The 26658-nt window shown below is 46.0% G+C and overlaps 1 protein-coding gene across 2 annotated transcripts in view; it reads left to right on the top strand.

Annotated features, from left to right (window-relative positions):
• Positions 1-25645, top strand: part of INTS1 (integrator complex subunit 1) — a 30166-nt gene extending 4521 nt beyond the window's left edge. The window contains exons 10-47 of one of the 2 annotated variants that reach the window (XM_069810244.1): positions 55-231; positions 492-600; positions 1192-1312; positions 1984-2061; positions 3196-3353; positions 4539-4635; positions 5024-5115; positions 5446-5506; positions 5894-6091; positions 6350-6479; positions 6667-6846; positions 6937-7086; positions 7660-7839; positions 8029-8133; positions 9013-9180; positions 9540-9651; positions 10110-10268; positions 11479-11625; positions 12032-12130; positions 12511-12635; positions 13339-13593; positions 14292-14451; positions 15060-15200; positions 15612-15792; positions 15876-15999; positions 16522-16640; positions 17707-17794; positions 18418-18644; positions 19655-19778; positions 20239-20372; positions 20777-20969; positions 21235-21362; positions 21857-21969; positions 22539-22652; positions 23576-23646; positions 24187-24278; positions 24403-24512; positions 24938-25645. In XM_069810244.1, coding sequence (XP_069666345.1) covers positions 55-231; positions 492-600; positions 1192-1312; positions 1984-2061; positions 3196-3353; positions 4539-4635; positions 5024-5115; positions 5446-5506; positions 5894-6091; positions 6350-6479; positions 6667-6846; positions 6937-7086; positions 7660-7839; positions 8029-8133; positions 9013-9180; positions 9540-9651; positions 10110-10268; positions 11479-11625; positions 12032-12130; positions 12511-12635; positions 13339-13593; positions 14292-14451; positions 15060-15200; positions 15612-15792; positions 15876-15999; positions 16522-16640; positions 17707-17794; positions 18418-18644; positions 19655-19778; positions 20239-20372; positions 20777-20969; positions 21235-21362; positions 21857-21969; positions 22539-22652; positions 23576-23646; positions 24187-24278; positions 24403-24512; positions 24938-25053 — 5136 coding nt within the window. In that variant the 3' untranslated portion in view covers positions 25054-25645. Of the gene's footprint in view, positions 1-54; positions 232-491; positions 601-1191; positions 1313-1983; positions 2062-3195; positions 3354-4538; positions 4636-5023; positions 5116-5445; positions 5507-5893; positions 6092-6349; positions 6480-6666; positions 6847-6936; positions 7087-7659; positions 7840-8028; positions 8134-9012; positions 9181-9539; positions 9652-10106; positions 10269-11478; positions 11626-12031; positions 12131-12510; positions 12636-13338; positions 13594-14291; positions 14452-15059; positions 15201-15611; positions 15793-15875; positions 16000-16521; positions 16641-17706; positions 17795-18417; positions 18645-19654; positions 19779-20238; positions 20373-20776; positions 20970-21234; positions 21363-21856; positions 21970-22538; positions 22653-23575; positions 23647-24186; positions 24279-24402; positions 24513-24937 lie in introns of both variants that reach the window. The other variant, XM_069810243.1, reaches the window with a different exon arrangement.
• Positions 25646-26658: the final 1013 nt, after the last annotated feature.

Here is a 26658-nt window from a genome sequence, read left to right as displayed (position 1 = left end):
GGATGCAGATACATTACAATGCACTGAAAGTTTTCTCCTTCTGTATGGCCTCAGTACCTAGCAATGGTGTTCCAGGATCTTTTGACTACTAAGGATGATTACCTGCGGGCTTCACGGGCTCTGCTGCGAGAGATCATCAAACAGACAAAACATGAGATCAACTTCCAGGCCTTCTGTCTGGGTCTTATGCAGGAACGGAAGGAAGCCCAGTATGCAGAAATGGAATTCAAGGTACCATTTTCTTTGACCCTTGTGCTGCTGGATGTACTAGTGGTGTACTGGGCTCTTCTATATCTGTTTTTCTGGCCATTCTTTCTTTTGCTCTTTGTTATCTGAGTGAGTTGGTATTTGTGTGTCTCATAGCAGCGCTCCCCTATCCCATTTCCAAACATCCATGATTGTAATATTTGATGACAAAACGTTTTTCCAGAAGGCAGCTTTGGGTATTGCTGATTCAACTCACTCTGTTTGTTTGTTTGTTTTTTGTTAAGGAGCGGTTTGTCATCCACATAACTGATCTGCTGGCTGTCTCCATGATGCTGGGCATTACAGCCCAGGTGAAGGAGGCTGGAATTGCTTGGGACAAAGGAGAGAAAAAGAGTAAGCAGAACAACCTAGGTTCCCTCTGAAGATGGGCAGCTTGGTAGATATCTCCCCCTAAGGCTGGGGGAACATTGCAGCTAGGGTTAGGAGGGGGTATAAGCCCCCATTCTGAATAAAGGCATGGGGGTGCTTGCTATCATCGTGAGACTGACAGAGTTGGGAGATGTAGCATTTGCATGGCTGGGTGGTTCTTATATCTATGGAAGTGGTTGAGAGGCTGGGGAAAGGGAACTGTGTATAGCGAGGCCTCAAGCCTGGAGGGGCAGCTATAAGGATTACCAAGTACCTAATGCTGAGAAGACAGGCCTTTGGAGTGGCACTGAAGCGACTGCCCAGATGTTGTCTTCTCACAGCGCTAATTTGTCCGCGCTACATGTCAGCGTTTTGTTGCAGCACATGTCAGAAAGCAAAGTACGCGTACTGTCAGTGCTGGGATGCTCAAGGCTGTCCGATATACCTCTTCCCAGTTTATTGTTGATGATTCAGAGCCCTGGTTGTTATCTGCTCTTCAAACAGCCACTATCTCCTGCTTGGCTCCTGATGGGGCCCTTGATAACTTGCGTAGTTTGTAACCTGACTGTTTTTCAGACCTGGAAGTGCTGCGCTCTTTCCAGAACCAAATTGCTGCTATCCAAAGAGATGCTGTCTGGTGGCTTCATACGGTCGTTCCATCTATCAGCAAGCTGGCTCCAAAGGACTATGTGCACTGGTAAGAGAGTCAGCCTGGTAATCTGCTGTGCATAACCAGTCCCTTTCCCAACAGTGTATGACATATGAAAAACTATGCATATGCCAGGGTTTGGTTAGATTTTTCTCCCCTTATCAGACAGGGAGCAGAAACTGTTTCAGCAGGATTCAGGCTGGGACTGTCTCCCTCTCAGGAATTCCTGCAGATGCATCCTCTTACCAGAAATAGACAATAATGGAAAATATTTCTGATTTGTATTATTTGGGTCCACCCAGTAGGGAGTTTCCAGTTACCTGACCAGGCACGATCACTGTGGAGCCCTTGCTGTTCTTTTGTCTGATGTCCTCTTTCAGGCTGTACGGTTGAAGGCTCCATAGATGGTGCTGTCTTCTCTGCCTGCCCCTGGAGGACAGGTTGTATCCTGGGGTCTGGTACAAGGCATTACCGAGGCAGGTCAAGCTAGAATTAATAGTAAGCGAGATATATTACTGAAAATATAAAAGCCCAATGCCCATACTGTATAGTCCTCTATGTTACAATTCATGTTGTTACTGTTGCTAGACTAGCTTATCTGAGGAGGCTCCTTCATGTGTAGGATGGCAAGCATTAGCAGGAGGCTGGGGAGACTGGACTGTTGAATGTGTTCTTGAGCTTCACACGGGTGGTATTTACTGTTGTCTTCATCTCTACAGCCTCCACAAGGTGCTCTTCACAGAACAGCCAGAAACCTACTACAAATGGGACAACTGGCCCCCTGAGAGTGACCGCAAGTGAGTGCGTGCCCCACCTGTAGCTGGGTACAGGTGTGGAGCTGCTGTAGCTGGAGGCAGAGGAATAGGATGTTTTCTGGTGTTCCTTATATAGCTCTGTGTTGGAAAGGCTTGGAACTGTGCTTAGATTTTGTTAATCTGTTACATTGCCTTAAAATTGAGGGATGTTGCACCATTCTCCATCTGTTCATCTTCCTCCTTCACTCCTGTTCCCTGTGCCAAGCTGTTCTGTATCTTGATGCTGTAACTATAAGAACGGCAGCCCTGCACTGTATGGTTTACTGGGGTAACGTTAGGCAGCTCAGACTCAATGTCATGGTTTAACCCCAGCCAGCAACGAAGTACCACATACCCGCTCGCTCACTCCCCCCAGTGGGATGGGGGAGAGAATCAGAAGGGTAAAAGTGAGAAAACTTGTGGGTTGAGATAAAGACAGTTTAATAGGTAAAGCAAAAGCCACACACACAAGCAAAGCAAAGCAAGGAATTCATTCACTACTTCCCATCGGCAGGCAGGGGTTCAGCCATCTCCAAGAAAGCAGGGCTCCATCACGCGTCACGGTTACTTGGGAAGACAAACGCTGTAACTCTGAATGTCCCCCCCCGCCCCTTCCTCCTTCTTCCCCCAGCTTTATATGCTGAGTGTGATGTTATATGGTCTGGAATATCCCTTGGGTCAGCTGGGCTCACCTGTCCTAGCTGTGTCCCCTCCCTACTTCTTGTGTACCCCCAGCTGACTCGCTAGTGGGGTGGTGTGAGAAGCAGAAAAGGCCTTGACTCTGTGTGAGCACTGCTCAGCAATAATGAAAACATCTCTGTATTATCAATACTGTTTCCAGCACAAATCCAAAACATAGCCCGATACCAGCTACTATGGAGAAAATTAACTCTACCCCAGCCAAAACCAGCACACTCAAGCAGGCTGAAGTATAGAAGTACAAGACAATGCGAGCAATATTCCCATAAAACAATTTGTTTCAGGTAGTTGCATTTGGAGCTGGAGACCAGGCAAAGGGTTGTAAACTAAGTTGTGATTTGTCTTCTGCTCAGCTAAGTTCTAGGGTCTGTGGAGGGTTTCAGGAACCCTCATGTCGCTGTCAAAAAAAGCATGATTGATGTCTCATGTCTCACGCAGCTTCTTCCTTCGCCTGTGCTCTGAGGTGCCCATCCTTGAAGACACACTGATGCGGATCCTTGTGATCGGTTTGTCGCGGGACCTTCCTCTTGGCCCTGCGGATGCCATGGAGCTTGCTGACCACTTGGTGAAGCGGGCTGCGGCTGTGCAAGCAGATGGTAAGACAGCACAAAGCTCCAGCCAGCAAGCAGTTCCTTCTGTCTGCATGTCCTCTTATTGCCACCTAGGGCTGGCGTGGCTCCTACCACGTACCAAAGAGCCTTTGCACCACTTAAAGCATGTTTTAGTCATGATGGCTAAGCATTTGGCTCAAAGCCAGACAGATACTGCTGTTGCTGTGTCACTAGAGAAGCTTCTTATTTTCTTCTACTGTTTCTCCCTGTTACTAATTTTCTGTCATGGAGTGTTTGGGAAACTATTGGTTGTGTTGAGGATGAAGGACTGTGAATAACCACCCAAAGTTTTGAGTTAGCATTTTTAAATTGAATTTAGTCCTTTATACATACTGTAAAATGAATAGAAATTTTTAGGCCATGCAGAAACAAAAGGGTTGGAAGTTAAAGTAATTAATCCATGTATTGTATGCTTGTCCCAATTCCTTTTTTCAAACAGTGTTACAGAATAGCAGTTACTAAAGCAGCTTTAACTCTTACCCCTTTTATGAATTCATTCAGCATTTGTCCGAATTCCTGCATCCTTGGAGAGTATGTCCATTCAGTTGAGCTATATGCGTTTGTGTCAAAGTTGAGGGGGTTGCCAGAGTTTGTTTCTAAAGCATCTTATGTGCTCTTAGTGCTGACTGGTTAATAGAAAAGTCTAATCCAGATCTGATCAGTGCAAGTGGAATGAGCTAGACTTTGCTGTTGAATATCCTGTGAAAATGTGCCCAACCTCTCAGTATAGCACTTTAAATTCTGAGCCATTTCAAATGGTGGAAGACTCAGAGTTAAGTTAGAGCGAGTCTGAAAACTTGCAACAAAGTTGAAATGCATTTTTAGTTCCTCTGAGCCCCAGAACTTCTGAGCAGATACACTCCTTCAGGTAAGCAGTGAATCTGAGATCTGGAAAAGATACAGATATCATGTTGGATGCATTTGGGAAAAAAAGTGCCCTTAAGAATTTAAACCAAATTGCACCTGAAAAGCTCGATATCCTTATATATTGACTTGTAGCTTTTTTTAAGTGTTGTTGGGTTTTTGTTCCTGTAATATCATGAGAACAAGCCCACAATAACATAGTTGCTTGAAGTACAATTATTCTTATACTGTGATGCTTTTCTTGAAGGACTTTCAGCCAGGTAGACAGGTCAATAACTTGCTTAGTCTTTTCTTCTCCTCCTCCAGATGTCGAGGTCCTGAGGGTAGAAAGAATCCAGCTGATCGATGCCGTCTTAAATCTGTGCACTTATCACCATCCAGAGAATATCCAGCTACCCCCAGGGTAAGGCTTATCACCTAGACAATCTTGTTGTGATCTAGCTCATTTTCACCTTGTGACTAACAATCCTAGCTCACAGATTTGAAGATGCTTTTCCCTATTAGTTTGTAATAACAAAATCATGAGGAAACCTTTTCAATGTCATGTTCAGGTGGGAATTTCTCTAGAGCAATTAAGACCTGAGTCATGTCCTCTGCAAGCACTCTCACCTTTCTGCTCTAGAAATTTTCAGCTGAACCCTGCTGTCCCTCCTGAGAGAGTATTCTCTTTTTTATGAACCACTGAACTGATGTGGCTGAATCTAACCAGTGCATGATTAAGGAGAAAAGCAGTCTTCAGATGGGCTTAAGTAACCAAATCTGACCACTTGTATCTGTTGATGCTTTTGCAGGTACCAGCCTCCCAATCTAGCTATTTCTACTCTCTACTGGAAAGCCTGGCCTCTCCTGCTTGTAGTGGCTGCATTCAATCCTGAAAATATTGGTGAGTGTGGACATTTCTCAGGATACTATTCTGCTGCAAAAATTGGCCAAGGTGCTTTCTGCTAGGTCTGGTTGCCTGTGTTCAAGGCATGTGCTGGGTTGGTGAGATAATCGCAGTTAACTAACTGCGTATTCCCTGTGTGTGCAAAAATACACAGTGCACGGGTGTGGACTGGCATGTGGCTGGAATGGCGTCGTCTGTGCTCTGAGTGTGTTGAGCCCTTCCAAAGTGAGTTTGTTGTGTGTCTCCCTATCTTGGAGTGTGTTAGAATATATATATAAAGACCTTCACTTTTTTTCCTGTATTCCTGATTGCCCTTCTCTGCTGCAGGTCTGGCTGCATGGGAGGAGTACCCCTCTCTAAAGATGCTCATGGAGATGGTCATGACCAAGTTAGTATGCTTAAATCCCTACATAAATCAAATAGACCACCGAAAACACATATTTCTGAATGAAGTTTGTGCCAGCCGGCTCCTTCCTTTCCTTTACACTCCTTGGTGTAAAATAAGCTGGCTGGCAGTAATGCTGCAGTTTGAGTGGGAAAGGTGCCTTCCCCCAACAGAAATATTATAAGCAGGGGAGTAAAGCTGAGAAAAAGGGAGGGATGACTGTGATGTGCCTTGCTGAAAAGGTCTCGGTCTCCCTGGCCCTGTTGGGAAGCTGCCTTGTTTTTAATATGTTGCCTAATGGAGCCGAGGTCCTGGGGACTTTCTGACTGTGGTTTGTGATTTTTGAATAGGCCAAGATAACCATTTTATTTTTTTAACTTATTTTCTCAGTAATTATTCCTATCCTCAATGTACCTTGACGGATGAGGAGACACGCACAGAGATGATTAATCGTGAACTTCAGATCTCCCAGAGAGAAAAACAGGAGATTCTTGCATTTGAGGGTCATCTGGCTGCTGCATCCACAAAACAAACGATTACAGAGAGCAGCAGCCTCTTGCTGTCCCAGCTGACAAGTCTGGACCCTCAGTAAGTAGCCTTCTGCAGTCTGGCACTATCGTGAAATCCCACTTAATGCTAGTCAGGAAACCCTGCTGCTCATAAGGTGGTTGATGTGGGCAAGAAGAGCCCTGAGATTTGGTAGCCCATGGGATATGTGTCACATTTGGTCTTTGTCCTTCTGTTGCCACCTGCATGTGGCCCTCATGCACGACTGAACTGACTGATCCTTGTCAACACCAGAGTGAAGTATGTCTGGCTGTGGATAACTTCTTGTTTCTCTCACAGGGGCCCCCCACGCAGACCTCCACCACATGTCCTGGAGCAGGTGAAAAGCCTGAACCAGTCACTTCGCTTGGGCCACCTCCTGTGTCGCAGTCGTCATCCTGACTTTCTTCTCAACATCATTCAAAGACAGGTGGGCTCCCTTGATGGCATAGCTATGTTGGGATCTGACCCCTTGTCTGTGAAACTTGAGCAGAGTGAGGGGCAAAAGGAAGCTAAGTAAGATGCAGGGGAAGGTGGTATACTGCTCAGGAATTAAATGATCAGTGTGCCACATCTATGTTCTGCTGATATTGCATTGCTATTCTCCTGCTTCCTAGGCCTCATCACAGTCAATGCCATGGCTGGCAGATCTGGTTCAGTCCAGCGAGGGCTCCTTGGATGTCCTACCTGTGCAGTGCCTTTGTGAGTTCCTGCTTCATGATGCTGCTGATGAGTCGACCTCAGGTGAAGAAGAGGAGGAGGGTGAGAGTAAGGAGCAGCGTGCCAAGAAACGCCAGGTGAATAGTCTCTGGGGATCACTTCTGTTACCTACTTTCTGTGCATCCCAGATTTGATTTCACTGGAATGGCCAACTTCTCGCTCCACAGAGGCAACAGAAACAAAGGCAGTTGCTTGGACGGTTGCAAGACTTGCTGTTGGGTCCCAAAGCAGATGAGCAGACAACCTGCGAGGTGCTTGATTATTTCCTGCGACGCCTGAGTTCCTCCCAGGTGGCCTCACGGGTCCTGGCCATGAAGGTGAGCAAAATGAAAATCTTCTTGACTAGGGTTTGTCAGAAGCTGAGGGCAGAGTCCGAGATTCTCATGAGTCCAGAGCCAGCACAGTGAAATTGTTTCATGTCATCCTTCTTCAGTAACTTGTCTCAATCTCCAAACCCATCAAATACACTTCTACTCCCTGCTGCTCAGAAGCCTTCTTTGTTCAACAGCCAAGTAGTACTTTTCTTAAGATAGAGCTGGATTTTGCTATGTTTCCTGTGAAGTTCAGGTGTAGACTCAGCAGATCATGTGCTACATGGAGTAATTGGCAGCAGCTGTTGTCTGTGGGGAATGTAAATGAGTGAGTGTCTGGTGCTCTAGATCATAGTCAAGGCAAGCAGAATTGCAGAGCTCAAAGCTGATGCTTAGAGAAGACTGAAACTTCAAGCAGGGTAGCTGTCAAGCAAACACATTATATATGAAACCTGTTGTGTGCTGCGTTTGGATTGTTCCATGATGTTTGAAGCTTGTTTCTATTATATTCACTGGTGTGAAACTAGTGGTCCAGCTATGGGTTCAAATGCAACAGCTGTGTCTGTCTGACTTCTGCAGGGCCTGTCTCTGGTGCTGTCAGAAGGGGGACTGCGTGATGGAGAGGAGAAAGATCACCCCATGGAAGAAGACTCTGGCGATTCTGAACTGCTGCAGGGATATCAGTGGCTGCTGAGAGACCTCCCGAGGCTGCCCCTGTTTGACAGTGTTAGAGCAACAACAGCTCTTGCCTTGCAACAGGTAGGTGTTAGTAGCTGGAAGGGGTAAATGACCAGCTTATTCTTTGTCCTACTCGTGCTAAAACAAATCTGAGCAAACTGCATGTGGGTGTGATATCAACATGTTTATATGCTTGCAGAAGAATTTTTCTTATGTTGATGCTTCTTTTCATTAAATCCTGATTTCTAATGAGAGGAATTCTTATTCTAGGCCATCCATATGGAGACAGACCCACAGACCATCAGTGCTTATTTGGTGTACCTCTCCCAGCATGCCCCAGTGGAGGAGCAGGGACAGCACAATGACCTTGCTCTGGTGAGAAGCCAGGTTGCTAGGACAGAGGGATTGCATGGGGGAGACCTGGCATGTCTCAGGGCAGTGGTAGGCATGTGACTTGCTGTAGCAGCAGGATGAGGTTTTGGGGAGCATGTGAATCTGATAACTGTGTGTTTGTGTTTCTGCGTATGTATTGGAAGGCAACCTGTATCTTTGGTTTCATATTGTGAAATGATATCGGAGCAATAACCTCTAGTCCAGCAGCACATCTCAGATGGTATGGGGAATGCAAGAGTGGATAGTGGTTTGAAAGAAATCCCACCACACGGCAGTGTTTCACAAGTAAGCAGGTGCTAAACCTGCCGTCACATGTATCTGGGGAGAGAATGGGAAGTCAGGAACCTTAGTGGTGGGATATGCACTCTCCTGTAACCAACATTAGATTTCTGATTTTTTTTTTTTTTTTTTAATTTTTAAAAAAGGTTTGGGTAATTTTTTTTAAACAATGATTTATTTCATTTTTCTATCTCTGGGTGCTTTTTTCATTGCTTTTAAGGCTCATATGCTCCTTCTACTTCCGTAGATCTATTTAGATACCTGGAGAAGGTTAAACTATAAGAGTCAGCAGATCTGTTTCTTGAGAGAAATGCAGATTTTTACTAGGTAAATGCTCACTTTGTAATGGGATGCATCAGAATGCAGCTGTGCTACAACTGGGGACACTGTAAGGTATCATAAGATGCATGCAAAGCACTGGCATTTTCCCTGTTGTGACAGTTCTACTCCTGACTCTACACCTTGATCTCCAGAGTGGTGTTAACTGGGCTGATGATGGAAACTGGAGAATGTGACACAATGAAACAGGAGGACCTGGCTGTGTTGTTCAGTAAAGACTTCACGGATCTTTTTGCCTTGCAGGATGTAGCCCGACTCATAGTGGAGCGCTCTACTATCATGTCTCACCTCTTCTCGAAGCTCTCGTACTGTGCTGAATCAGATGCAGTGCTTGTTGCTCTTCTCTCCATCTTTTCTCGCTACATCAAACGCATGCGGCAGAGTAAGGAGGGCGAGGAGGTGTACAGCTGGGTGAGTGCCTCCCTGCATTTCTTAAGCAGGTAAAAGAAACCGGACAAGTTAACAAAAGAGACGCCCTTTGTGGATTACTAAATATGTATAAATCATGTCTGACTCAAGAATTCCGTGATCTGAAAATAACTGGATGTTGGCATAATATCAGAGCCAAGTGTATGTGTATGTAAAATGCTTTTTTAACTTTTCCTTGAGTATCTTTTGTGGCCAGTGTTGGAGATATTGGGCTAGGTGGAACTTTGATCTGACTAAATTTGTTCATTCTCATGTTCTCCTTTCACCTGTATCTCACAGATCTCATTCTCCTTTCTCTCCACACCTTTGTTAATCCTGTTTTTTTTCCTGCCTTTTTCCAGTCAGAGTCCCAGGATCAGGTGTTCCTTCGTTGGACTAGTGGGGAAACAGCCACTATGCACATCCTTGTGGTTCATGCCATGGTTATTCTCCTGACACTAGGGCCACCTCAAGGTTAGTGAAGTGTGCTCAGATTTATTCAAGGGGTCATGGACAATACAGAGAGCCTTTCCTCTATCTGCCATCTCCTAAGAGGTCAGGCTGATGTTAATCATTCTACTCACAGGCTTGTACCTTGCAGTACTTGTCTGTAGCTGTAAGATCTGTCAGAATATTGTTGCACAGAATGAAGGATTTGCAGGCTTATTTTTTTGCCTTTTGCAGACAGGAGGAAATATTAAAATGATGGGGTGTCCCTCCCTGCTAAACAAGAAGGACTCAGACTTACTGTAGTGTGAGAACTGGGCACTCAGACATGTAGTTCACATTTCCACTTGATATTGTTTATTCCCAAGTTGTGTCTGACCATCGAACAATAAAGTGTTCTGGTGTATTGATTTGTATAGAGAAGGGCAGGGTGTTCTAGGTGCTTATGGACATGGGAGATAAATTTTGTATCCACTCTTAAGCAGGGGATGGTGATTTTTATACCTTACTGGATATATGGTTCCCGGAGAAAAAGCCCCTTCCTACTGCTTTTCTGGTTGACACCTCAGAGGAGGCTCTGCTGCTCCCCGACTGGCTAAAGCTGCGTATGATCCGCTCTGAGGTCCCACGTCTTGTGGATGCAGGTGAGCCTGTGGGATGTTTGTTGGTGTTTCAGACCCTCCTGAAAGGAAAGGGAGAGGCTTCCCTGCTCAAGTCCTCTGTGTGCCCAGCCATCCTACTTGGATGCCTTTGGGTGGGGCCATCAGTCACTGCAGATGCTGCAGCTGAGCAGGCAGCTTGGATTTAGAAAGCAGTGTGTCTCTGGATTTTGTGACAGTCACAATCTAAACATACAATAGATTCTTTGCTATGTCCTGTAGGACTGTTAAACAGATGTACAGAATATGAGCTGATTCTGGGCAGGGGATGTTGTGGGATGCCCCAGGGTGATTCCCTACTCAGCCATGATGCATAGTTCATGTACCAAGGGTTTGAGAAGGGATACAACCTCGCTAACCATCAGACCCCACAGGTTAATCCCCACAGCATTAAGAGCAGAACTCAGTGAAAGCTGAGACTGAAGAGGAGGTCAGGGCCTTTGGTAGGGCTCCTTACTGCAGTATGGAAGGCAGTTCCTCCCACTCTGATCCAAGTGCTGAATCTTGCTAGCTTTTATATGCAGTCACTATTAATTTTAAAGTAGGGGAGTGAGTCTGTCTGGATATTGCGTTTTCTGTGTATTTTAAACAAAATGGGAGACTCTGAATTGGAATCCCATCTTTGTTACAACAATTCAGATTGAACTAAGCTATGCAGTTACCAGACAACAGGCACAGCACTGGTTCCATAGGGCATGCATGCTGTGCTTGCAATGTGGAAAGCAGTGTCTGAAGGATGTAAGCTATACCTGTAGTTACTTTTGTCCTTGCACAGCTCATCAGTGCTCTTTTTCTTCTTGGTATTCAGAGCTTTTGTCCCTTTCTTGCTAATTAAATGACAGCTCTCTATAGCCAGTGATTGAATTATTCAATAATTCCTGCCTGCAGCCATCAACAGGTAGGGTGGAAGTTATTTTTTAATACGAATTATTGGGTTCCTGAGGTTTTGATCAAATTAAACAGAAGATCAAATTAGCCAGTGAGTGAATTAACTGGAAGATGCAATAAGAAGGCAATGATGTGCAGAGGAAAGAAAATATAGTAGGCAGCTGTTAGACTTCTGGCTTCAGGCTCTCTGCAGTCCTGTCATTAATGTGTCACTGTTGGTCCAGCCAAAAACACAAAGATCAGGTAATAAAGATGACCCTCTGTGGGCAGTTCAGAGGTCTGAGGACTTGATGTTTGTATATTTCAGCCCTGCAGGACCTGGAGCCGCAGCAGCTGCTTCTCTTTGTTCAGTCCTTTGGAATCCCAGTTTCCAGCATGAGCAAACTTCTGCAGTATCTGGATCAGGCAGTATCTCATGACCCACAGACGCTGGAGCAGAACATCATGGACAAGAGTAAGAGTTTCATATGAGGCTGACTAGGCATTTGACTTTCTTGAACACTTTTCACAAGTATCTCCTGTGACTTGGAAAAATCCAAACTAGTTTAGCAAACTCTGTGCACAGGCTGCTTTGGCAGCCTGTTGTCACTGTAGACACCTCCCTAGAGCTTGTTTGGATGGCCCTTGGCTGTTATTTCCTGAAATAGAGGAGGATTTTGTGGATTGGATTGGAGAGAGTCTAAAAAGTAATTTGGAGGCTACCTTGTAAAAGAAACAAGGCTTAAAAGCATCGTGTTTACAAAGTCCATAGGAACATCAGATTCTCTTCACTGTGGGAACTGTACGAACAGCAATCAATTCTGTTGTGCTTTACTAAAGAGGGCGAGATGATGAAGTGTTCATATTTTTTTGTTTTTCAGACTACATGGCTCACCTTGTGGAGGTTCAGCATGAGAGAGGAGCGACAGGAGGCCAGACTTTCCACTCCCTGCTCACTGCCTCTTTACCAGCCCGCCGAGGTACTGCCTGGGATAGCCTGAACTTCTGAATACCAGTCATCTTCCAACCTTTTTTCCTCCATTGCTGTTGAGAGGGGACAGCAAAAGCTGTCTTCAAAAGGGTTGTGTTGCAATATATCAGCAAGCTACAGTTAGACACCAGTCCTTGCTAGAGTTTTCCACTCCTGGCAAAGGGAGACATTCCAATATTTTTAGAGTTTACTACAATGAGTTGTTGAGTGATATGGAAAAATAGGTTTTGCTTGGCCTCGAGAGAAAAGCTGCTGAATTCCTCAGTAGTTAGAGACTGTAAAGCTGAAGGTGATTCAGTGTTGGGGCTCCAGATGCTAGCTAGCTACCATAATGGCATTTTTCTCTCTTTTCTTTTATTCCTCTTGCAGACAGCGCTGAGACTGCAAGGTCAAAATCTAGTCCTGAGAACTCTCAAGGCCAGAGCCGAATCCGGGCCTTAAGCCAGGTCCGGGTTCTGGGCCCAGAAGATGATCTGGCAGGCATCTTTCTGCAGGTACTGCTATAACCTCTAGCTGATCAGCTGCTTCCCTGCAGCAGCTTTACAGAATCTGTTTCTCTTATACTTGCATCTTCCAACCCCTTCCTCCTGCAGTGTTTGCAGGCAATAACTATGAAAGCCCTGCATGCAATGAGGCTGTGCCATTACACCCGGTGGAATTGATACTGGAAGGATTTTTTTTCTTGTAGTTTGAACATGATGTGGCTTTTGATCATGCGTAATACTGTCAGTGCCTACTAGCATGTTACCGTCCCTGTACCTTGTTTGTTCTGTGTATAGTGCTTTTCCTCTCAGCAGTGGATGGAGGATTTGTGAAATGCTTGCAGGGCCTTGGCAGAAAAGCTGTGTGCAAATAGCATTTGTACTCTGGCTTGTCTGCTTGCAGAGCCTCCCTCTCTCCATTGACTCCAGAAGGAGCCTACAGGGAATTAATTGGCCAAGTTGGTTGCCTGTATTTGGGTAGTATAGTGATTCCCCCACAGTATCAGTGTTGATAGTCATGTTGGGGTTGCATAGATGCTGCGTATGTTCCTGTAGCAGGCGCTAAAATACTGAAAAAGCTGTATCAGAAGGTTCCAGTTAGCCCACAGTCAGTATAATTGTACAAGGTAAATCAGTCCTCTGCCTGAGGATGTTTATGGTATAGCAAGTCCTTTCATTTTCTCTCATAAACTTACTCCCTTCTGTATCCTACCAGCTTTTCCCACTAAATCCAGACCCACGATGGCAGAATTCAAACCTGCGCCCGCTTGCCCTGGCATTACAGCAGGCCCTGGGGCAGGAACTGGCTCGCATCCGCCAAGGGAACACACAGGTGACTGGGATCACAGCACGACTTCTCCAGGCAGTAGCTGCACTGATGAACTCGCCACACAGTGGTGCGTTGGTGATGGCAATGCATCGTAACCACTTCATCTCCTGCCCACTGATGCGCCAGTTGTACCAGTATCAGGTGAGTGGTGTAAGATGAGAATCTTTGTAGCATTTAACAAAGAGGGGTGAGGAGGAAGCAGGAAGTCTGCAGTGCATCTGCTCTGCTATGTGCAGACCCTCTACCTGTCTAATGCTGGAAGTGGAGCCTGGGGAGCATGACACAGAGGGACTCAGGTTGCCTGGACATAAGCATCTGGATGCAGGCTGGCCACATTAGCATAGCACTGCTGAGAATTGGGGCTTACGTGCAGGGTTAGGTGTACCTTACCTTGTCTGGTAACTGTGCAGCGCTGTGGATTTGCAGCTGTGGGTCTCTGTTGGTTTTGGGATCTCTAGTCTCTGCTGGTTTGTAGCATGGACATGTCTTGCAAGCCAGGGCATTTGCAGACAACTTGAGGGCTGAAGCCTGTAATTCCTTAAAGAAATCATGAGAGCAGACTGAGATTTATCCAGTGAAATATCTCATTCCTTTCATCATGATGAAAGAAGGCACAAAGTTACCCTTAGTTATGCTAGGAGAGGTATTGTGTGCGCAACTGAGTCTTCTGCCTTGCATTTGTACCCTAGAAGCCGCTGCCTTCGAGTGAGCTATGGTCCATCAGAGTAGGTGTGTTCTATGTATCTTTGGCAGTATGTGCCATTATCTGCACCTTTCCTGCTATCTTTGTTGTATTCTTGAAGTATGTATAAGCAAGTCTCTTTTGCTGCACTCCCCAGCGCTGCATGCCACAAGACACTGCCTTCTCCTCGCTCTTCTTCAAAGTCCTCATGCAGATGCTGCAGTGGTTGGAGAACCCTGCGGTGGAAGATGGTCCTCTGCGTGCTCAGCTGAAGGCCTTTGCTGTGCAATACTCCTCAAGGCACAGGATAAGTGATGGTACGGGCATTGTGCAGCTTATGTGACTCAGAGTGCACAAAGTGGGACAAGAAAGGGACAGAAACAAAATTGCACCCAGAGCAGAAACTGCGGTGCCTTTTAGAGAGGTATGCTTAAGAGTAGCGAAGAGAGGTTTTTATAAACTCTCTGAGGATGCAAACAAGTGACTTAGCTCTGAAGGTTTGCAGTACATACCTGGTAGCATCTCACCAAGCACAGCAGATCTTTCAGGGAAAACTTCCAATTGCTCAGGCCAGGAATTCTGTGCTAGCTGTAGTCCTGAAAGGTGAGCGTGCAAGAATACCTCTGGAACAAGGTCACTTATAGAGTTGTTTATCATCTGCCATCTGTTGGGAGGAGGAGTCTATAACCAAGAGCTTAGGCATGGAAATGGGTTTGTGCTTATATAGTTTTCTCTTAGCCACATGTCCCTGTAACATGGAGAAGAGCTGTCAAGGGTTTTGGTGGGAATAAAATGGCAGTAGAGTGTAGTGTGTTTGTATGTTTGAGTAATTGTGCCCTGGAGCTACATGGGGCATCTGTAGAAGGGAAGCCTGATGTGGGGGCTGGCTTGGCCCTGTGATGCCAATGCTGTGATTTCTTTGCAGTTCGAGGTGGCTTCTTGCACCTCACAGAAGCTCTGACTTTCCGTCATGACCCTGACTTGATCAGCTCCACGGTACGTGCCATCATTGCAACCCTGAAATCAGGAGAGAAGTGTAATGTGGAGCCGGATCTCATCAGCAAAGGTATGGCTGTCCTTCTGCTCTCCTTCCCTGTTGCAGCAGCAGGTTGAACTTCCAGTCCAGCAAGGGAGTGCCTACTGTGCAGGCTGTGGGAAGCTGCCTTCTGCCTGGATCAGAAAATGTGAATTGATCTAAACTTGGTCCTATCTTGTATCACCTCTTTCCCCTGCACTGGTATGTGGGTTTATAAACTGATCTGGGGCTGGGATTAAGTCTCTTGGCAAACTGCTGGTTTCCGCTTACAAAATGAGAAATGGAAGCCTACTATTCCAGATAAAAATGGCTTCCCTGTTCCTTACTGAACCAGGCTTTCAGGAATGCTGGACTGATTGCCTTCATGATACACTCTTATAAGGTTCCATAGCTCTCACCACATCCTGAATTTAATGAGTGACATCTTTCTCCCTCTGCTAGTCCTTCAAGGTCTGATTGAAACTCACTCTCCGTACTTGGAGGAACTCCTGACAGTCCTCTTCTCAGCTACTGTTGAGACCACTGCCAGGTTTCCTGCCATGAAACCAATTGCTGTGGTGAGCTCCTTGTTGCTCCAAGACAAAGAAGAAACTCCAGTGAAGAAGGAGCTGGACAGTTGCAGGTGAGCCTAGGCAATGGTGGGAATTCACTGGTAGGTCAGGGTTCATGACATCACCACTGATGCTGGCTTTATTTTCTCCTCAGTACTGAAGCAGCTTGGCTAGGGCCCTCCTCTGGCCTTCTTAATGACTGGCTGGAGATGTTGGACCCAGAGGTGATCAGCAGCTGCCCTGATCTTCAGCAGAAGCTACTGTTCTCCTGGAACAAAGTAAGAGTTGTTGGGTAGAGGAACTACTGTGCTGAAACCACCTTTCTGGGGTAGTGACCTGCACTGGAAGCAGGGAAGGGGTAGTTCTGTGTTTTGCCACATGTTGCTATACCAGTTGCAGAGCAGTATGGGCTGACTAGGAGGGGAATTCTGGTGCATCCTTCTCAGTTCAAGGCTTATGTTTCATCTTATCTTTATATTTCCTCAGCTGTGCTCTTTTCAGGACTTCAAAGTGCATTACAGATACAACATAGTCCCATAACAGCCGAGCCAGCTGTGTTTTCACTGGTATTTTTGCAGACAGATAAATAGCTTGCCCAGAAGTGCCATGCCGAAGCTAAGAAACGGCTGATGCTGTGTTCTGTTAGAAAGTACTACAGTTCAATCCTAAATCCATGTGTTGTATTCTGTGCTGTCTGCCTGCCTGGATCGTCATCCTTCTGTAATATATGTAGTATCTCCTACATCCACCTCACAGAAAGGTTCTGTTTATTACATCTCTTCCTTATTTGGTCCTTTCAGGCAGGGTCCCAGATGCCCTCCTTCCGCCCGTATCTCTTGGCTCTTCTGACTCACCAGTCCAGCTGGACCACGCTGCACCAGTGTATCAGGCTTCTGCTTTGCAGAAACCAGGAGCAAAGGTGAGTCTTGTTTTTCAGGCCTAGCAAGGAGTTTTTTGTTGGGCAACTCGTTGTGTCTAAGAAAAAAACAAGCAAAAGCTGAGAACAAGAGCTGCCGCGTTCCACGGTGCATCTGCCAGGAGATGTAACCCAGCCAAAAACAGTCTTTGTGAGAAGGATGCTGATTTCAGTCATGCTGATTTGTGTACCTTGATATAAATATTACCTGCTGTTTGATGGAAGCAGCACATAAAGATTTGGCTGTGTTCAAAACAGGAAGTGCTAATCGCTGGGTAATCCATCTAGCATTGCCCTTGTTGATAATCTTTATGAACATGGGGTTTGCAAGATGGCTTGGATAGCGAACTGACTGCAGTCTCTGTACCTGGGCAGGCTCTGCTGGATCTTTTGGTTGTACTAAACTCCATTACCAGTCTTTTTCTAACCCCCTTCCTGGCATCAGGCTCTCAGGATCTCTGGAGCAGCCCTAGCTCTCAGCTTCTGTACATTGCTCTCAAATACTGAAGTGCCGCTGTAGTAGTGTCTTGCTTAAACCTGTTATGCTTATGGACCAGGAAATGCTAACACCTAATAGTAGTAATTCAGGACATGACTAAACTAATAATACTTCTAAAGCTGGTAGTATTTCAGTTTTCTTATTATTTTATTATGGAACTCGTGTTCACTAACAATTTCATGAATTTCTGCAATCCAGGATAACAGCCAGGATAGGATGTTCTGTACACTGGGACAGTAAGGTCACTGGTGTGATTGTACCAATTGTTTGTGTTGATGACCGACTTCTGACCTTGTGGTGCCAGACTCTTGTGTAGCTGCCACACTCTTGCTGAATGCCATTTGTTCAGCTCTATACCCTGTGCTGTGCTTATTGCAACAAATATTTAGTCATAATCTGGGAACAGAACCAAACCCCTTCTCAGGACTTAATGGAGCCTATTTTTACATTTGCAGATGTTTCTTTCTTCACAGTAGTCATGATGTTTAGAGACGTTACCATGTGTTTGTGTGCTGCCCAAGGGCTGTGTTGACTCTAATTGCAAATCTGCCTTCTTTTGTCTTCTGGCAGGTTTGACCCAACTGCATCCCTGGATTTCTTGTGGGCCTGTATTCACATTCCTCGGATCTGGCAGGGAAGGGACCAAAGAACTCCTCAGGTAGTGGTTCAGTTCTTCCAAGATTCCTCTCTGGATGGGAGTGAAAGGCAATGCTTTCACAATGCCTGATTTTTCCATGGCCAAGAGGTGGCTGGAGTGACACAGGTGCAGCATGCCAATTTTCCTGCCTGTACCTCAGCTGGTTACTTAGCTGCTCTGCTATGTTACATATTACAGTGGCAATTTTGAGCCCAAAAAGCTGATATGAACACACATAAGTTTGCCCACTTGGCATTTCCTCTGCAGCAATTGCCACAATGTCTCTTAAAGATCTAGGTACAAGGCTACAGTGGTGAGCAAGCTAAAACCCAGTATGGGATGGTTCCCATTTTACAAAGAGAAGGGGGTTGCATCTCTTCTCCGCAGAAGAATTTCTTTGGTTTGTTGACTGAATTGTGGTTTCTGACCCATCACACATGCTGGGATGGAAGTAAATGAGCTCAGAAGTAGAGGAGGGGTAAAGAGGTTTCATTTAGGGCTGCTTTCAGAGCTCTAGATATGGGGCAGTTCTTAAGTCTAGTTCTAAGAGACGTTCTATTCCAGTTGGGGAAGGTGTGACTAGAAGGAACTAAGGATCTAGGGATTCAGTGTGGGTTCATTTTCAGTGTTCTCTTGCATTACAGAAGCGCCGTGAGGAATTCGTGCTCCACCTAAAGGCATCAGAATTGATCAGCATGGTGGAGCTGATCCTGGCTGAAGCAGAAACCAGACACCAGAACACTGAAGAGGCCTCCTGCACACTCATCCAGTCTCGACTGCCTTTGTTGCTCAGTTGTTCTCATGGGGACCTTGAGAGCATCAAAAAAGTAGCGGAGTATCTGACCAGCTGCATCCAGCAGTGGGGAAGCAGGTGGGGTTGCAAATGGGGAGCACTGTCTGCTGTAATTGTAGTTACTTGGGCACAGGCAGTCAGGTAACAGTGAGACTTGCCAGCATGTCTTCATTAAGAATATTGTGTTCCAGAGTCTTTATGAAAAGTGCATGCTATCCTCCCGGAGGTTTGGGGGAATAAGTAATCCTTTTAAGTGGGACTTGGACCAGGAAGGTGACTTTAAAAGTGAAGTTTAAGGGCCCTTTTGCTTTTAGGACTTCAGGATGAAATGCTTGCCATGCTTTTTTTTTTTTTTTTTCTTTATTTGGGGCAATGGTTATTTTTAATTACCAGTTCCTAACGTGGGATTTCTTGTCTGCTCATCCCTTGAATCACTGCTCATAATGCATCCTGCTTCTGACCATTATGATTGCTCTCAAAGCTAAATGGAGGCTAGATTGTTTCCTAACAGCTATGTGAGCACTGTGGGAAGAACAGGAAGTTGGTGTATTTGTGGCAGTGAAACAAACTGACCTAATTCTAATGTCGCTTGTGGTGGTGTTAGAAAAGATACTGAGTAATCTCAGTTGCCATTGCATTGTACTACCTCCCAGTACAGACTACACCAGGGATCTATGGAGGGCAGGTGTGTAGAGAACAGGCTGGCTCGTCTCAATAGTTGTACTTCTGACTACTCTTCCAGTTGGGGTGGGGATGACCATAAGTATCGTGTGGAGGAACTCTTCACTGGAGGTGTAAGCAGAGCTTTCTTGTCCTGTGCCCCTTCATAACTGCAGTTTTCTAACTTCACATGGCCTAATGATGGATTCCCGTAGGCTGTGGATGGATCCCTGTAGACTGTGAATGATTTGAGTAGTTCAAAAGAAGCAAAGACTGAAAAAAACACTGATTCAGATTAGTGGTGGCTGCTCTCTTACATGGTCTGCTCACCATATGCAGCAAGGCTGTTACTAATCTGATGGGTCTGAAATGTTTGCTGGTTGAACTACTGTAGTAATCAGTGGCTGACCTCTCCCTTTTTCCTTCAGCTCTGTGGGAAAATGCTGCCAGGACCTTCTGCTTCAGATATACCTGCAACTACCTGAGCTCCTTGTGCCTATGCCTGAGATGCTTCTCACCAGTGAAGGAGCCAGAGACAGCAGCACTTGCAAGGTAAAGTTAGAGGCATAGGAAAGCCCACTTCCAGTTGTGTACCCAGAGCGGATGCTACCTTGATGCCCAGACTGGCAAAAGCTTCCTGGGTCACTGGTTTCTTTACCTTGCTCTTCTGTTGCCCCTTCCTTGCCTGCACTCTCAGGAGTAGAGAGTTCAGGTGTGGTTTATTTTGCAGTGTCCTTCTATAAAATAGTCTAAGCTCCACAAGCTTCTGTGTGTCACAGGCTTCTGTAAAGCACAAGTCTGCAGGCGTCTGATCCTGCTTTGATGTCTGTAGGGACTATGGACTTCAGATCCTGTGCCAGCTGGAACGTTGCATCTGCTTGCAGATTCTACCTGAAAATAACTTCTGTTAACCCTTCTGTAGTTGGAAAGGGATTGGGAAACACCACCAAAGAGCGAGGGGCTTGATTGTGCTTTAAACTTCTTAACTGTTTACGTATTACTTTTCTTCTAGCTCGATGCCCTGGTTCACAGATTCATTAACCTCCTTGCAGACACCAGTGACTCCAAGTCGTCAGAAAGCCGCGTGTGGGATGCCAATATGGCCTGCAGGAAGCTAGCTGTGGCTCATCCTATTCTACTTCTTAGGTACCACTCTCCCCTTGCACCTTCTGTGTGGCTGGAGTTCATTGAAAAGAATCCACCATTGTCCTAGAAGGGGAACAAACTTGCAGCAATCATGATGATTGTGACAAAATCCATGTTTATGTACAAAAGTCAAGAGAAAGGGCAGCAAAGTCATATCTCTTGATAATAAGGCAGCACCTCTTTTGGCTCCATGTCTGTCTGGAAACAGTCCTCTTGGAATTGGAGACTAGAGACCAGAACACGGGTGGGAAATGGGGCTTGCTGATTCTGTGGATACAGGGATCAAATCCAGAACCCTGGGAGAGGGTAAGGGACGCTTCCTTCCAGGAACTAAGGTGTAGCAACATGTAACTCTTCCTAAAAAAAGAGGCTAGATCTGGATTTTCTTCTGTTTGGTGTTTCAGGCACTTGCCAATGATTGCAGCACTGCTGCATGGCCGTGTTCACCTCAATTTCCAGGAGTTCAGGCAGCAGAACCACTTGACCTTCTTCATCCACGTCTTGGGTATCCTGGAGCTGCTCCAGCCGCAGGTCTTCCAGAACGAGCACCAGGCGGCACTATGGGACTGTCTCCTGTCCTTCATCCGTCTGCTGCTGGTAGGAAAGTCCCTGCTCCCCCTCCGTGTGCGGGCTGCCAGCCACTAGATGGAGAAGCTCATGTAACACAGGGCCAGCCCAGCTCTCTCCCATTTGAAGGGAGAACCTTCCTATACCTAAGAACAAAAAAGTGTATCAAGTATCTTGGAGAGCTTAAAGAGGAGGCAGGAGATCAAGAAGCTACTCCCTGGTACCCAGAGGTGCAGGATGGGGCAGTGCGTTGCTGCCTTTTTTTTTAACTCTCATCTTCTCAATCCTTTCTCAGAACTACAGAAAATCCTCACGGCACCTGGCTGCCTTCATCAGCAAGTTTGTCCAGTTTATCCACAAGTACATCACATGCAATGCCCAGGCAGCTGTGTCGTTCTTGCAGAAGCACTCGGATCCACTCCAGTAAGCTTCCTTACCCCAGTCAGCCCGTGGTTAGCTCATGGAGAGCTTGCACAGTCAGGCTGCCATGAGCTAATCAGACAGAAGTCAGCAAGAGCATGTGACAAAATAGCTATTAATTTGGTACTTTTTCACCCTTAGCTCCCTTAAGTCTCTATTGATATGAGCAGCACATCCCTTTTTATAGGTGAAAACTGAGCCCAAGGAAGTCAGATAATGATTTCAACTCATGTAATGGCCTAAACATCCTATCAAGGCGTTGTAGTGCCCTGCAGTCATTTCCAGAGGGCCAGCACAAGGGTCTTTTCCCTGAGCAGTGGCTGCAGGGTCCCACCTGCAGATATGGGGAAAAATGCATTTGAGTTCCAGTTACAATTAAAGGAAACCCCTTGTTTCTGCTTCTGAGAAGCTATTCATTTTAGTGTATATAAATGTGCTGTTACTGTCCTCATGCCATTATTGCTATTGAAAGCTAAACATGCCATCTCTTCCCCCAGTGACCTATCGTCAGACAACAGTGACCTAGCAATGTTGAAATCCCTCCTGGCTGGGCTGAGTCTGCCTAGTAAGAGTGGCATCTTGGACAGGGGCTCTGATGAAGAGAAGGATGGTGAGTCTGGGGGGAAGAATTATTCCAGCTGTTGAACCTGCAGTATGTTTTGGAGCACAGATGGTTTTATGGGCTGTATGCTGTGCTCCTTCTTCTTGTAACAGCCCAGCGAAAGGGTATTTAGAGCAGAGAATGGCACTTGTATACTCAGCAATTTGGAACAAGTATCTGGGATGGGTTAATTGTTTTCCTGTCAGTGGTATCGCTACTGGAGCAGAAGAACAGCTCTTAACAAGGGTGAGTTTCACTGTTGTGGATTTTGCCTTCCTCAGCCATGCTTAAGGATTGACCATTCAGGAGACCCTAAGGGTACATCTGCTTCTCCACTGTTTACAACTTGCATGGTAAAATTTTTCAGTATTAAAACTGAAGGTTCCTTCTCTTTGCGTCAGCTAAGGAGTACCAGAAGGTGCAGTGAGGCTAGAGACAGTGTGAGAGCCAGGGATTGTATTACAGTATTGCTGGTCAGCTCATGATACACCACTCTACTGGTAGGGAATACTGGACCTGTCTCCCTGTTAAAACTACATAGACTGTTAGGAGTGACCTGTTGTACCTCTCTCTCCCAGATGAAGCAGCAGCTGGCTCTCTACCCCTCGTCAGCGTGTCTCTCTTCACTCCTCTCACACCAGCTGAAATGGCCCCATATATGAAGAGGCTCTCTAGAGGCCAAACAGTTGAGGGTAAGTGAGGATCTGCAGAGCTGTACAAAGACACAGGGCAAATGCAGACACAGGCCAACCCTGTTACTTATCTGTCAGCTACAGGCTAGTTTCCTGTTTCAGTCTTGTGTTTGGAAGTCTCCAGCAGTTAGGATGTGGTTTTGTTTTGGATGAACTTGTCCATAACCTTCTGTGATTCTGTGACAGAGGCTACCTATGATGCTGTTATCACTTAGCTCAGCAGTGCTCTGCTTAGCAGTGCAACTGCCTCTGCTTTGGAGCTCTTCAAGGATCTTGTAAGTGTTCTGCGAGATAGTATGAGCAATTCAAGGATTGATGCAGTTCATGTCAAGCTCTAGGTCTGGAGTGCTGATAGGAATGCCATTTTTTTAATGATATAAGAATACTAAACTGATGAGAAGCAGGATTTTGTTAGAAATCCCCAAATGGCCTTCATGGAAGAAAATCATGTTAACCTGGCATATAGGAACAACACCCTGCTTCTCCAATGGTCTTCTGAAGTCATAGGTGTCCAGTGTCATAGGTGTCCAGTGTTCAGACCTAAGTTGTGGTATTGGGGTGACAGTTTTCCTTCCACACTAGAAACAGGGGGAAGAAATCCTGCCTGGACACTGTTTTTAAACGAGGCTTTCTGTGAAGATCCTTCAGTTACAGAAGAAGGTGTTCTGGAATTGAAACCTCACACCCCACTCCACTCCCTCCCCTGCCTATGGCATGACAGTGCTGGTCAGGTTGGGATGTGCTGGTCTGGCCCGTGACCTACCTGTTCTCATCCTTTTTGAAGAACTGCCTTTATTACTAGCTCAGTGTGCAGGTGGGAAAACTTGACTGCTTGGGAGATTGGATTTGTAGGGAAAAAGAAAAAGATCCTTTGCTGGATCAGTGAATTTCAGTCACCCCTTTCAACCTGTGTCTTCCACCAGACATCCTGGAGGTGCTGACAGACATTGATGAGATGTCCAGACGGAGGCCAGAAATTCTCTCCTTTTTTGCTGTGAGTATTAGTGTCTCAAACTGCCACTGGAAAGAAGAGATTCTTTTCATGAGAGTCTGTGTTGCACAGCCAGCTTAAGTGCTACATTTCCTCTGCTTTTTGGGTGGTTGTTGCAGCATCTTACGAGAAATTTATCTTCAGTTAGGCCTTCTGACAGCAGGCAGTATTTACTTCCCTACCATCTTCTCTCCATTGCATACCAGGTCTGCCATCATCCACTTTAAATTCTGTTTATGTCAGAGGAAGAATTAACCCTCTCTCCTCTTCCCAGTATTGGGGCAAGGAGAGAGCAGAACAGCTCTGTCAAACACTGGAGCCTAGGGAAAACTCAGCTGTCCCACATGGAATAAGATTACAGAAGGGTGCTTTAAAGTATTCAAAAACAGGATAATCCTTCTTACAGAGAGGGATTTCCTGGCTCAGCCAGTACCTGCTGGATGCATGTTGGGCTGGATTGGCGCTGGAGGGGTAGTAATGCAAGTCTGAGGAGTTCGTGCTCCCTGTGATCCTTGTGATCCTAATTTGTGCATCTTCTTTCAGACAAACCTACAGAAGCTGATGAGTTCATCAGAGGAGTCCTGCCGAAATCTGGCCTTTAGCCTGGCTTTGCGCTCCATTCAGAACAACCCCAGGTGAGGACCACTGGAACTTAGGCTATCCCAAGTCACTGGTGGGCACTGGCTGCCCATCTTGCATGCCTGCTGATGGTCTGATGGTGATCTGGACTATACTGACACTATGATGTTTTACTGCCAGCATTGCTGCGGACTTCCTTCCTACCTTCATGTACTGCCTTGGCAGCCGAGACTTTGAGGTAGTGCAGACAGCACTGAGGAACTTGCCTGAATACACCCTCCTTTGCCAAGGTGAGTTGATATCTGCTACCTTTGGTGCATGCTTGGCCTCGCAAGGGTCAAAGCTCTGCTCCTGTGCTGGGAACAGCCTCCCTGGGAAGTTGCCAAGGGTCAGTCTTGCCTAGACCAGACCATTAAACACACAGGTGATCTGTATCAATAGTAGCTTTTGTCTGAGCATCACAGGGGAGATTTGTCATAGAGACAAGGGAGGCTTCCTTGAAGTAGATTTGCTTCCTTATGATTTTCTCTGAGTTGCGATCCCTCACATGATCGCATACACACGGAGCTATTAGGGAGTGGATTGTGCCATGTCCTTATGGAAGGAATTCCTCAACACAGCTGCAAATGTTCATCCCAGTGTTTGCTGGTGGATTGCTTTTGCTTGCATGTTGGAGCTCTTGAGTGAGTCCTCATGCTGTCTTTCCCTTTCACAGAGCATGCAGCGGTGTTACTGCACAGGGCCTTCCTGGTGGGTATGTATGGCCAGATCGACACCAGCTCTCAGATTTCAGAGGCCTTGAAGGTTCTGCACATGGAGGCCATGATATGAACATGTGGTTCTGGGAGCTCCACTTCCAGAGAAATTAATTTAACTGGACTCATCAGCTGCATTGAAGCCCTGTAAGAAGACAGTGTATATCAACCCATGTGCTGGAGGATCAAAGAGGTGATGTGGCAGGCCAGACTGTGCTGGAAAAGGAGTGTGCTGACTGAAGATCAGAAGGAGCAATGATCGATCTGTCTGGCTAAGACACCATTAGTGTGGGAGAAAAATCTTCTGAACATTGTGCCAAACAGGGACCACTTCCTTCATGGTGTCTTGGGGCAGTGGCTGTCGGTTTATTGTTTGGGGTTTTTTTGTCTCTCCAAAAGGCAGAGCTGCTGGGAGAGCAGAAGGGAGTGCTGGCCCTTGCACTTAAAGTCTCTGCACTCTCTGTGTTGGAGGGAAGACGCAGATCTGTGCAGGGGGAGAGACCACTGTGTTTTCTGGGGGTGGGTGTTTTGGGGGTTTTGTTTTTTTTTTTAATTAAAATTCTCTTTGTTTCCATTGTGCCTTTCTCTGCTCTGTGCTGCATTGGGTGTAGCTTGACATTCCTCTCTCCCTGTTCTTCAGCCTCTTGTTATTCTAGACAAAGCATCCCTAGAAGACCTGTCTCTGTGACCAAATGCTCACAGAGCTATCTTGGCTTTTTACAGGATAGGCAGGAAATGGAGGAGGTTTAGAAAGGTCAGTGGGGTGTCACAGATGAGTTTTGTCAGCACCAGCTGCTGACAGGACAACTTTTAAGAGGTTTCTTAGAAAACTTTTCTTTAAAAACAAATAAAGCAAACTTCTTGGTACATCTGCAAACATCCCAGTAGCTGGCCACTGTCACAGTGGAGTCTTCGAACAAGCAGCTGGTTTTCCTCTTTGGGATCTGCCAGTTCCTCCCTGTGACTATTCTGACCACTGCTCTCTGGTCCTTGGCTGCTGATAGGGTTGATGGCTTATTTGCTAGCTGTCATTTGAGGACAGAAAAGGAGACGTCTTCCTTTCCTCTGCTCCAGAAAAATAACTGCTGCATATGCTCGTTCTCCAGTCTTGCTTAATTCTAGTCACCACTTTGCTTTCATGTCATTTGTCTTTATTCCTCTGACACGCCACTTGTTAGTAGAGAATCTTTGTAGTATTTTAAAGACAAAGATCCTGGAGGAATTTTATAGATAGCTGTAAATAAGTCTGTATCTCCTTGCTGGTGGCAGGGACAGTTGTGACCACATGGGTGGCCGGGTAGAGAAATATTGTCCATTCTTGCAGATGAGGACTACCATAGCTGAGCACTTTTGCTAATGTGTCAAAATATGAATGAATGTCCAGCTGGCTTTGCAGAGAGGTGGAGAAGAAAAGGGAGAGATCTGAACCTCCCATCAACTGTAAGTAGCCTTGCCTTTAAATAAAGAGATTAGAGCCATCACTTAAGAATGCAACATGCTCTTTTCCTCAGCAGCATCTGCTTCACATCCGGAGCCACTACTGTGGCAATTAGCTACATATAAATTATGTGGAGGAACAGCTAAAGAAGATCAAGTCAGTGAAATGGTTTTCCTGAGGGGCTCAATGACAGCAGGATTAACACCTGTCTAAAGGGCTCCCAGTGAGATTACTGGCTCCTCT

Source organism: Haliaeetus albicilla, chromosome 22 (genome assembly GCF_947461875.1).
Source record: "Haliaeetus albicilla chromosome 22, bHalAlb1.1, whole genome shotgun sequence".
NCBI classification, from domain to species: Eukaryota; Metazoa; Chordata; class Aves; order Accipitriformes; family Accipitridae; genus Haliaeetus; species Haliaeetus albicilla.
This window is presented reverse-complemented; position numbering and strand designations above follow the sequence as displayed.